This window comes from Lissotriton vulgaris, unplaced genomic scaffold (genome assembly GCF_964263255.1).
Source record: "Lissotriton vulgaris unplaced genomic scaffold, aLisVul1.2 SCAFFOLD_440, whole genome shotgun sequence".
In the NCBI taxonomy this organism is placed as follows: domain Eukaryota; kingdom Metazoa; phylum Chordata; class Amphibia; order Caudata; family Salamandridae; genus Lissotriton; species Lissotriton vulgaris.
In genome coordinates, this window is record NW_028245134.1 from 1,204,442 (window position 1) to 1,217,011 (window position 12,570).

Below are 12,570 nucleotides of genomic sequence, written 5' to 3' on the forward strand. Positions count from 1 at the left end.
ACCTGATACCAGCTCAAGTTCGCACTATATTAAACTCCGTAAAAATAAAAAAAAATGTGTATGAGGGATATAAGATCCTTAACGTAACTTTCATTTGTAAAATGCACGTTCACCCAAAATGGCATCTTGGCACTGAATAAGAGATGTTTATTGTTATTCAACTCAATGTTACTCATTCTATTGACCTCAGAAGAATGAAGGCTGAGTGTGCTCGCTGGGACTCAAAGCTGCGAGCAATGGGTCAACCGCAGACCCCTGCAGTGCCATGTACGGTCAGGAGCATCACGCCTATCTTTGCTTTCTTCCATGCTTTGGAGTAACAAGGAATCCAAGAGTCTGTTGAGGGTTGGGAGCGCCACAAACTCGAAATGCAGCACATCGCCATGGCCGCAAGTCTATATCTCAGGGTCCCATTTCCCAGCGCTATTTCATCGCTCGGATGGCAGGGATGGAGAATTTGAGCTTGTCTGTCTTCGCAAAAGCAGCTTTCTTGATGGTCACGGATGGGTCGTTGATGAAGACGGGGTAGAAGGTCCTGTCCCCATCGTAGGGGATGGACTTACCATCAAAGGACAGCAGAATAGGGTCTCCCGGCTTCTGTGGTAAGTAGTCTTTACCCTAAAACAGAAGGAAACAGAACCACAATCAGTGACAGAGCTGCCATCAAAGAGGCACATTGAGGCAGGTCTGGGAGTGTTGATGTCAATGTGACACTCAGGCCCTGGGTTACACTTTTACAGACAGGCTACTCCATCACACAGGTTACAAAGATCCTGTTTGCCTTATTACAACTGCCATAGGATATAATGCACTTTTAATGTTATAGTGGCACCTACAGGTCAGCTCAGGAACTGCTGAAATGATAGTGCAACTTACATGGTGGGCCATGGACTGCAGATATAACAGTGTCACCTAATTGACACATTAGGGACTGCTGATATTTCTGTTGCAATCTGGAGATGCTGATATTACACGTACAGGGCACGTTTGAGGCTTCTGATATAACAGTGACATCTTGAGGTCAGGCCTGGGAATGCTAAATAATACAGTGCCACCTTGAGGTTGGTTCTGGGAGTGCAGCTGAAGGCAGAAAGAACAAAGTACTGGTTCTGACAGTAACACCTGCATTCATCATGGGAGGCCTTCAATTACACTGACACTAAGAGGTAAGGTCTAGGAAGGCTGCAGACTACAGAGGCACATGTTGGCCAGGCGGAAAGTGGCATAGAAGTAATAGCCGAGAAAGAGAAAGAAGAAGCAAGTGAGTTAGAGTTAGAGCGATAGAGTGCGTTTAATAGTGCGTCAGCGAGAGCGAGAGTGTGGTAGTACTTGTGCATCGACAACTGGTGGCAGACTCAACGAGTGCTACTGGAGGAAAACATTCCATGGGTGAAGGAGAAATACGTAGTGAGTTGTAGAAAGACCTTGTAGCAGAGGCTCAGAGCGCTGCTGAGGATAACCGAGGGCTGCCCTTACAGTGGAACTTCCTGGGGGAGGCTGAGAGTGCTGAAGAGGTAGCACATGCTGCTAGGTAGGTGAACAATGGACTGAGTTTACATTGATATCTGCTGACAGAGCCCAGGAGTGCTGCTTAGATAACACATGCTGCTGGGAAAGGAGAACCAAGGAATGTGTTTACAGTGATACCTATTAACAGAGCCCAGGAGTGCTACTGAGGTAACACATGCTGCTGGGAAAGGAGAACAAAGGAATGTGTTTACAGTGATACCTATTAACAGAGCCTGGGAGTGCTGCTGAGGTAACACATGCTGTTGGGAAAGGAGAACCAAGGAATGTGTTTACAGCAACACATGCTGACAGAGCCTGGGAGTGCTGCTGAGGTAACACATGCTGCTGGGAAAGGAGAACCGAAAACTGTGTTTACAGTGACACATGCTGACAGAGCCTGGGAGTGCTACTGAGGTAACACATGCTGCTGGGAAAGGAGAACCAAAAACTGTGTTAACAGTGACACATGCTGACAGAGCCTGGGAGTGCTGCTGAGGTAACATATGCTACTGGGAAAGGAGAACCAAAAACTGTGTTTACAGTGACACATGCTGACAGAGCCTGGGAGTGCTACTGGGCTAACACATGCTGCTGGGAAAGGATAACCAAGGACTGTGTTTACAGTGACACATGCTGACAGAGCCTGGGAGTGCTACTGGGCTAACACATGCTGCTGGGAAAGGATAACCAAGGACTGTGTTTACAGTGACACATGCTGACAGAGCCTGGGAGTGCTACTGGGCTAACACATGCTGCTGGGAAAGGATAACCAAGGACTGTGTTCACAGTGATACATATTGACAGGGCCTGGGAGTGCTGCTGAGGTAACATATGCTGCTGGGAAAGGAGAACCAAGGAATGTGTTTACAGTGATACCTATTAACAGAGCCTGGGAGTGCTGCTGAGGTAACACATGCTACTGGGAAAGGAGAACCAAAAACTGTGTTTACAGTGACACATGCTGACATAGCCTGGGAGTGCTACTGGGCTAACACATGCTGCTGGGACAGGATAACCAAGGACTGTGTTTACAGTGATACATATTGACAGGGCCTGGGAGTGCTGCTGAGGTAACACGTGCTGCTGGGAAAGGAGAACCAAAAACTGTGTTTACAGTGACACATGCTGACAGAGCCTGGGAGTGCTGCTGAGGTAATACATGCTGCTAAGAAAGGAGAACCAAGGACTGTGTTTACAGTGACACCAGTCGGCGGAGGCTGGGAGTGCTGCTGAGATAACACATGCCACTAGGAAAGGAGAATCAAAGAATGTGTTTACAGTAACACCTGCTGAGAGAGCATGGGAGTGCTGCTGAGGTAACATATGCTGCTGGGAAAGGAGAACCAAGTATTGGTAACTGTCATAGATTCCCATGCTTTCTATCATTCCCCGTCGTCGGAATGGGAGCCTCGGTAAATAAAAAATACCATAGCTATAGGTACAAAAGAGAAAACTAGGCCTCATATAATTTTGTAGCTTATCCAACTCCTTTTGTAAAAGAGACCAAACTTTCTGCAACAACCAATCAGAAGAGCCTCACCCCATAGAACCCTCCTGAGAGAGCCTCAGAGTCTCAGATATTCGTAGCCGTTGTGTAACAGCAATCATCTCAGTAAAAAAAGGCCGAGCTTTCCCAGGGGAGGAGGGTGGGCGCATGGGAATCTATGAAAGTTACCAATACCCATGCTTTGTATCAGAGTAGCAAGCAGTAAGCCATAAAAGCACATTTTGTTACATGAATACCATTACATGTTAACATAGTGACCCTCACAGGAAACGAATCATAAATGTTACCAATGCAAGGAATATAACAAGTGATACAAAATGTGCAATACAGGAAGGATGGATTGTAGGGAAAGCTCACTTATTCTCCTAGCTGATGCTAAATCTATCGTAAGAGCCAGCTTCCATGATAGAAATTTAAGGTCCGCCCTATGAATGGGTTCAAACGGGGTTCTCATCAGATGAGCCAAAACCAAATTAAGCTGCCAGACCGGTGGAGGAGGCCGAACTGGAGGAAAAACCCTGAAAAGGCCCTTTAGGAACTGTTTGACAATCCTCTTAGACCAAAGCGAAGGACCTGAAGATGTCCGCCTGAATCTAGAGGTGGCTGCCAGATGTACTTTGACTGAGGAATGAGCCAAACCTGATTTAGTCAGAGAAAGAATATATGGCAAAATCTGATGCGGAGCTGAAGTGTATGGGTGAAGATTCTGCCTCTGACACCAGAGACAGAGCCTTTTCCATTTAGTCCGGTAAGTCTTATTTGTACTTGGAGCTCGGGCCTTAGACAGAATATCCTTACACTCCTTGGTGAGGTTCAGATCCTGAAATTCTCTGTACTCAGGAGCCACGCTGTCAATTGGAGTGAGCTCGGATCTGGATGGAGCACCTGACCCTGAGACATCGTCAACAGAGACGGAACCCGCTGCAGGTGAATTGGCTGATCCCGAGAAAGTAGGAGGAGTTCCGTGTACTAGAACTGTCGGGCCACGCTGGTGCAATTAAGAGCATTCTGCAAGGTTCCGCTTTGATCTTCCTGATCAGTCTCGGGATCAGGGGTATTGGAGGAAAGGCGTAGAGAAATGCGCCGCACCAGGCAATCGAAATCGCATTCCCCAAGGATCCCAGATGGTGATCCCTGCTTGCGTAGAGCTGGCATTTGACGTTCTCTGGGGTTGCAAACAGGTCTATGGTCGGGGTTCCCCAGACTGAGAAGACTTCGTTGAGAATGGCTTGGTCCAATTCCGATTCGTGACTGAACGATCTTTGGCGACTCAGCGCATCCGTTGTTGTATTGAGCAAACCTGCGAGGTGCTCTGCCGTAAGAGCAATGTTGTAGAGAATCGCCCAGTCCCAAATCTCTTGAGCTTCTTTTGAAAGAACCCGGGATCTCGTCTAGCCTTGCTTGTTTATATAGTGCATGGCCATTGTGTTGTCTGTGCGGACCAGCACTGTACGATTTTGAATCCTTGGCAGAAAGGTCTGCAGGGCCAAGCGAATAGCCTTGAGTTCCAATAGATTGATGTGGAACTTGCGCTGACCTGGGTCCCAATGACCATTCACATGACACTCCTTCAGAACAGCTCCCCAACCTTCCAGTGAGGCATCTGTGGTTAGAACCATGGGAGATGGAGGAAGCATGAAGGTTAAACCCTTTGAGATGTTGTCCTTTACCAGCCACCAGCTGCATGCTTTTTTCATTGCTGGTGTCACCGTTATCCTGTCGTCGAACGAGCCCTCCGCCTGGTACCATTGCTTGTCCAGCTGCTCCTGCAGTGGACGCATTCGAAGTCGGCAGTGCGGAATCAATGGTAGGCAGGATGAGATCGATCCTAGCAGGGACTTGCAGAGCCGGACCAACAGTGATTTCCTCTTTTGCAAGAGACGAGCTAATAGCATAAGTTTGTTCTGACGTTCCTCCGTTGGAAAAGTCTTGCAGCGATTCGTGTCCAGGATAGATCCTAGAAACTTTGCTGAACTGGATGGGAGAAGGACTGATTTCTCTTTGTTGAGTTGAAGGCCCAGGTGGCTGAAAATTTGGATGCAACTTGTGACCGCCCTGGAAGCTGCTTGGAAGGATGGAGCTTTTATAAGCCGATCGTCTAGGTAGGGAAAGACTTTTAGAGATTGCTTTCTGAGGAACGCTGCCACTGGAGCAAGGACTTAGGTAAATATCTGTGGTGTAGACCTGAGACCAAAAGGAAGCACCTTGAATTGAAAGTGGCTCTTGCCTACTATGAAGCGTAGGTATTGCCTGGATTCAGTAGACGTAGAATATCTTGAAGGGCGACCATCCTGAATGATAGTTTTATGAGATAGGTGTTGAGCTCCCTTAGATCTAATATTGGACGCCATTTCTCCTCCGTCTTGCAAACCAGGAAGAACCTGGAATAAAAACCTTTCCCTCTTTGGGAGTGAGGGACCGGTTCTATTGCCCCCTTGATGAAGAGTTGGTGGGCTTCGAGACGTAGAAGTCGTAGATGTTTTGACTCGCTGGCGCCAGGAGCTCTGTTTGGAGGAAGCTGTTGAAACTCCAAGGTGTGGCCACTCCGAATTATATTCAAGATCCACTGGTCTGATGTATTTATTCTCCAGTTTTTCAGGCAATAAGAGATACTGCCCCCCACTGATGTTATCGGAGGGGTAGGAACAGTAGAAAGAGCCAGGAGGCCGCTATTGATGTTTAGCATTGTCTCTGCCCTGGCGACCTTGACGGACTTTCCCTTGCTGTCGAGAGAAAGAAGCAGATTGATCTTGCCTCTGAGTATACTGTGGTCTGTAGGACTGTGACGACTGGGAATATGAGGAATAACGTTGTTGGTATTCTCCTCTGTTGTTATAACTCTTCCCTTTTGCTCCTCGGAATGGCACTTTACGATATTGAAGAGTGCCTAAGGACTTGGCTGTTTCAGTGTCCTTTTTTATATCCTGTAAGGCCTCATCGATATGCTTTCCGAAAAGCATATCACCGTCAAAGGGCATATCCAATATCTTGTTCTGTACTTCAGGGCGAAACCGGGTCGCCCGAAGCCAGCCTTGTCTCCTAAGGACAGCCGAACCTGCTAGGGCTCTAAAAGCCGTCGTAGCTATATTCATGGCGGAGTCAATTATTTCTGCAGAAGACCGCTCTCCTTCTTCCAAGACTTTCCGTGCATCAACCTTAGCACTCTCCGGTAACTGGTCTACAAACTGAGCCATATCGCACCACATTTGACGATCGTATCGGCCTAAAATTACCAGTGCATTGGAGGCAAGAACTAGGAGACTCGACATAGATGAAAACCTCTTCCCCACATTGTCCAGGCGTCTACCCTCTTTGTCTGCCGGAGAGGCCAGAGGAGCTGCCGGGTTCTTCGACTTTCTTTGGGCCGCCTGGGAGGGTGTACAGACAAAATATCGACTCCAAAATATCGACTGGACATAATATCGAGTTTTAAATATAGACTGGACAAAATATCGACTGGACATAATATCGACTACAAAAATATCGTTTTTCAGGTAAGTGAAGTAATATCGACTGTATAAAATATAGATAGCAAAAATATCGCATTTTTAATAATATATAATATTTTATAGTGTATTTTTATGTAATAATATGTGTGAATAGTGTGTATTAATGTTATAAAATATTTTATTAAATGAATTTTGTTTTTATAATAGTTGCGTAATGTAATTCTGTAGCGGGTTGTGGGTTTATAGGGGAATAGAGTGGGAAGTAATTTAATAATAATTAATTAATTAATATATGTTTATTAATATTTTTAATTAATAATTAATTGATAATTAATTAATATTAATTAGTTAATTAATTAATATAATTTTGAACATATTTTGTATTAGTAATTAATTGTTAATTAATTAATTGTAATTAGTTAATTACATTAATTAGAGTAAATTTTTAATATATATAATTTTGTGTTATTTTTAAGTAATTAATTTGGAAAAAATAATATTAATTATTAAAATAATTACAGCTAATGTTCTAATATATTTACTTTATTGCTATTGTTAATTAATAATTAATTGGTAATTAAATAATATTGATAATTTTTGGGTAAAGGAGCATTTTTAGGGTTCAGGGTCAGTTTTCAGTTTTAGGGTAAAGGGGTATTTTTGGGGTTCAGGGTCAGTTTTCAGTTTTTGGGTAAAGGGGCATTTTTAGGGTTCAGGGTCAGTTTTCAGTTTTAGGGTAAAGGGGTATTTTTAGGGTTCAGGGTCAGTTTTCAGTTCATGGGTAAAGGGGTATTTTTAGGGTTCAGGGTCAGTTTTCAGTTCATGGGTAAAGGGCTATTTTTAGGGTTCAGGGTCAGTTTTCAGTTCTTGGGTAAAGGGGTATTTTTAGGGTTCAGGGTAAGTTTTCAGTTTTTGGGTAAAGGGCCATTTTTAGGGTTAAGGGTCAGTTTTCAGTTTTTGGGTAAAGGGGTATTTTTAGGGTTCAGGGTCAGTTTTGGGTTTTTGGGTAAAGGGGTATTTTTAGGGTTCAGGGTCAGTTTTGGGTTTTTGGGTAAAGGGGTATTTTTAGGGTTCAGGGTCAACAAATAAGATTGTAAAAAATTATTTTTATTATTTTCATTTATTATTTAATTATTATAATTTAATTTAAGTAGTTTTAAGTATATTTTAGTAATTAAAATTTAATATTAATTTAATTTAACACTGTTTTTAATAAAGTCGATATTTTTTACATCTATATTATTGTTAACGATATTTGTACTCGATATTTTTGTACTTACCTGTTTGTAGATAAACTCGATATTTTGACTGTCGATATTTTGTCCACGATATTTTGGCAAGTCGATATTTTGTCCCTCGATATTATTTCAGTGATCCGCCTGGGAGATCACGGAGTCTGGCCTTGGCTGGCCAACCAGACACGCAGGACTACCATCCGGTGCCCTGTACTTTTTCTCTAGTCGCAGTAAGACTGGAATGACAGTTGCTGGTGATTGCATAGCTTTCACCCCCTCGGACCATACATGCTTTATGATAGGAATAGAGCGGATGGATCTTTTGTATGGTTCCTTGAAATCATAAAGAAAACAGTCTGTTTGAACTGTAGCAACTGGCAGACCAAATCGTTTTGAAGCCCACTCTATGAGGTTATGGAAACCACCTATGTCAGCAGGTGGCGAATCCACTAGATCTGGTGAAGGAGAAGGAGGATCTGGAATTATGTAATCGTCCCATTCTCTATCCGGATTAGGGACCTCCGTTACATTCCCCCCATCATCCGAGGAATCATCATCATTATCTTGAACTGTATGCACTTCACCTGATGGCTGACGACCTCCTCAGGTTTTTGAGTCCGTGGCCGAACCTCCGCTGTAGTGGAAGGTGGTAAAGGTGGAGGAGGCATTTGAATGGCTTCAGGAGTTTGTGAAGGAAACCTTTTTCTGTAGTCCATCAGCATCATCTGTTATGAGTGAAGAAGGCATTGCAACCATACCCCGCTGAGATTGCTCTTGAATCCTCTCTCTGGGAGGAGATTGACGAACCTCTTCATAGTATTCATCAGAATCAGAGTCCTGATATTTCACCTGGAGCTGCGACGGACTGTAAGCAACCCCATATGGACCATCATCCTCCTCATCCTCTTCCTCCTCTGAATTATCCTCATCCAACAGTAAAGCAGGAGAGAAGGGTGTCACCCTTCGCGGGGACATCATATCCGGTGTTATCTGGTGTCTTTTTATTGAAATCCGTAATTTTTCCACCGTCGACGGGGTCACCGTCGACGGGACCGTCGTCTACGAGAGCAACGTTGACGGAGAACCGACCATCGTCGACGAAGGTGTTAGCATCGACGAGTTCGCCGTCAGAATTAAAGCTGTCGTCGTCATCGCCATCGTTGTTGTCTTCGTCGTCGTCGACACCACCGTCGGCGTCGTCGACGTCGAGGATATTAATCTCATCAACGAGGAAGATAGTCCAATCGTCGACGTTGAGGCTGCCGTCGTCGACGCCATCGTCGCCAGTCCCGTCGACAAGGCAGAACTGGCAGTAAGGTGGATTTTCGCCATCGTCGTTGACGTACCTGCGGATGTCACAGTCGACAAGCGGGTTTTCTTCACAGATTTGGATCCTGAGGCAGAGAAGCAGGTTTTTTAAAACCTTTTAGTTTCTCTGAAGGTGGAGAGGTAACAGAAGACGCTTTGGAACCTTTCTGAGTAGAAATCACCTCAGCACTCAATCCCACTTTCTCCTTTACACCTCGGTGAGGAGATTTTAGGAGATCAGAACCACTAGACCTATCAGAGATCTTTTGAGTGGACTTAGAAGGAGGCTCAGCAGAGGTTTAAGGGGATGTCCTACCCCTTTTTGTTGATCTCCTTGAAGAGGAAGCTGAAGAAGATTCCTCACTATCGCTGGAAACGACCTCATTTCTAGACTTCATCTTTTGGAGCCAAGTTAGAAGTCTTCCTTCTCTGTCTCTCAATGTTTTTGTAGAGAAGGTCCTGCAGATTCTGTAGCCTTGTGGTCTGGGTACAAGCAATAAATGCAATCTGTATGCTTGTCATCTACATACAGACGCTTTTTAGAGCAAGTAGCACAAGCCTTGAACAAGGCCTTCTTTTCCTTATCAGACATTTGAAAGAAAAAAGGTTGTTTTTTAAGTTGTAGAAGAAAAACTGAGCAAAGCCCAGTGGAGACTCCCTTAGCACAACATGCAGTAGAAAATCTGAGGCTCTGATGCTCTCTCTGGGGCAAGAAAATAAGTTACTTACCTGTAACTTTGGTTCCCCAGTATTGGTAACTTTCATAGATTCCCATGCGCCCACCCTCCTCCTCTTTGAAAGCTCAGCCTTTTTTTTACTGAGATGATTGCTGTTACACAACGGCTACGAAAATCAGAGGCTCTGAGGCTCTTCTGATTGGTTGTTGCAGAAAGTTTTGTCTCTTTTACAAAAAGAGGTGGATAAGCTACAAAATGAGATGAGGCCTAGGCCTAGTTTTCTCTTTTGTACCTATAGCTATGGTATTTTTTATTTACCGAGGCTCCTATTCCGACCACGGGGAATGATACAAAGCACGGGAGTCTATGAAAGTTCCAATACTGGGGTAACTGTGTTTATAGTGACCGTCTGGCAGAGGCTGGGAGTGCTGCTTCATTAATAGTTTTGAACATTAACAAACATTAACAAACCTTTTCTTGGAAGTTAGAACCTCCTTATTAACACTTTGGACTAAGATCGTCAATGCATCACTTTGGCAAGGTGCTATTCCGGAGTGCCTAAAATCAGGTCAAGTTATCCCGATTCTAAAAAAAACATCTGCTGATCCCACGAACCTTCAGAACTTTCGCCCAATCTCTAACAACTCCACCTTGTCAAAGCTCCTGGATAAATGTGTGCTCGCCCAACTCTGTAACCACATCGCTCATTCCAACTCCTGCACCAATGCAATCTGGTTTCCTTCCGGGTCATAGCACAGAATCTGCGTTAACTCACATTGTCAATGATGCGCTAAGAATGTTAGACCATAATGAGTCATGCCTACTGATCCTTCTTGACCTTTCGTCAGCATTCGATACTGTCAAACACGATAACCTAATTGACCTCCTGGAACACAGGATGGGGCTGTCTGGACTGTACTAAACTGGTTCTCCTCATTCCTTCATAACAGATCCCAATGCTTCAAGGTGAACCAATCCTTGTCTCATCCTCAGCCGGTCACTTTGGGGGTACCTCAGTGTTCAGTGCTTTCACCCATGCTTTTCAACCTGTTCATGGAGCCTCGGACAAGAATTCTGAAATCATCCAGCATTCATTAACACATGTATGGGGATGATACCCAACTATACCTGAAGATCGCCTCCCCCGAGGACATTCAGTCCCTCAACGTTGTCCTTCTTGAAACACAAAGCTGGCGGACACATAACCACTTGAAGCAAAATGCTCTCAAAATGGAATTCCTCTTAATCACCCTCCACAAACAATCACCGGCCTTGGAACAATGGTTGAATCAGCTTACTGCTCTTAACTGGAGACCTCACCTCGTTGATTCAGCAACCTCTCTGGGTATTATGTTAGACAAAAGTTTGAACATGCAGAAACACATCAGTTCCCTCACCAAAGGAGCGAACGCCCAATTCCGCATCCTAAGGAAACTCAAAGCTTATCTCCCTGTTCATGACCTAAAGGTTGCAGTGCAGTGATCTCAAAGCTGGACTATGGCAGTGCAATGCTTTGCAGCTTGCCCAGAGTGAAGACGGCTCCTCTTAGGGTTGCCCCCAATTCTGCAGCTAGGCTCATATCTTGCACCAACAAATACAACCATATTTCTCCGGACCTGCTGCCCCCGAATCGGCTTCCAGAAGAAGCTTGGATACAGTTAAACATTGCATTCATGGCACACAAAGACATCCACTTCAATACCCTGTTGTACCTCGCTCAGAAACTGGAGCTCTCATGTGGTTCAAGAGCCTCCAGAAGCGCCAGCAAGCTATTGTTCAAACCACAAATATTCAAGAAAAGAAAAACCAACAATTGAGCCATCTCAGGTATTGCTCCGAGGATTTGGAACTCCCTTCCCCCTGAAGTCAGGGTGAACCCTTCCACTGCCCCCTTCAAAAAAGATGACAAAGGGTTCCTGATGAAGAAATTTCTGCCTCAGACTGGCTACTCCATTCGATACAGAGGCCATAATCGTTGAATGCCGGACTTTACAAGACTGTGAATTTTTCGCTTTGTTGGTTCTGTTTTGTTTACTTGTACCCTTCTTGATGTATACCTGTAAAGCACTCTGATACACTCGGTGGTCATGTTCGCGCAATATAAAACTTTCAAAGTAAAATAAATAAAAAAGTTGTCATGGACAAAGAAGAGCAAAGGACTGTGTTTATAGTGCCACCTGCTGGCAGATGCATGGAGTGCTGGTGAACCAACAAAGTCCATGAGAGAAAGAGAAACATGTAATGTGTGTACAATGACGTATGTAGGCGGAGCTTGAGGCGTTCCTGCAGTAAGTCACTTGTCATGGACTAAGGAAAATCAAGGACTGACCTTATGGAGCCCCCAGCTGGCAGAGGCAAAGAGTGCTGCTGAAGTAACACATTTCATGTGGAAAGGAGAATCAAGGACTGTGTTTATAGTGCCATCTGCTGGCAAATGCAGGGAGTGCTGATGAAGTAACACATTCCATGGGAAAGGAGAAACACGTAATGTGTTTACAGTGACATGTTGGTGGAGGCTGGAGGTGCTCCTGCAGTAAGCCACTTATCATGGACTAAGGAGAATCAAGGGCTGCCCTTATAGCGACACCTGCTGGGAGAGACAAGGAGTACTGAAGAAGTAACACATTTCATGTTAAAAGGAAAAACTTTAATTCAGCAGCACTCCCTGACTCACTTTCTGACTGAGTCAGGAAGTGCTGCTGAATTAACACTTGTCAAGGGCAAAGGCGAATGAAAGACTGAAAATACAGTGACCTGCTGGCAGAGACAAGGAGGCTGATGAAGTGACCCATTCTATGGGTGAAGGAGAAACAGGCAGTGTGTTTACAGTGACACCTGCAGGTAGAGTCAGGGAGTGCTGCTAAAGTACCAGTTGTCATGGTAGT

At 44.7% G+C, this 12,570-nt stretch overlaps 1 protein-coding gene across 1 annotated transcript in view; it reads right to left on the minus strand.

Moving 5' to 3' along the window:
• Positions 1-272: 272 nt before the first annotated feature.
• LOC147666517 (N-acyl-aromatic-L-amino acid amidohydrolase (carboxylate-forming)-like) overlaps positions 273-12,570 on the minus strand; it is a 77,283-nt gene continuing 64,985 nt past the window's right edge. The window contains exon 6 of the mRNA XM_086949030.1: positions 273-618. Within this exon, the coding sequence (XP_086805156.1) occupies positions 424-618 (195 nt within the window). The 3' untranslated portion in view covers positions 273-423. The remainder of the gene's footprint in view (positions 619-12,570) is intronic.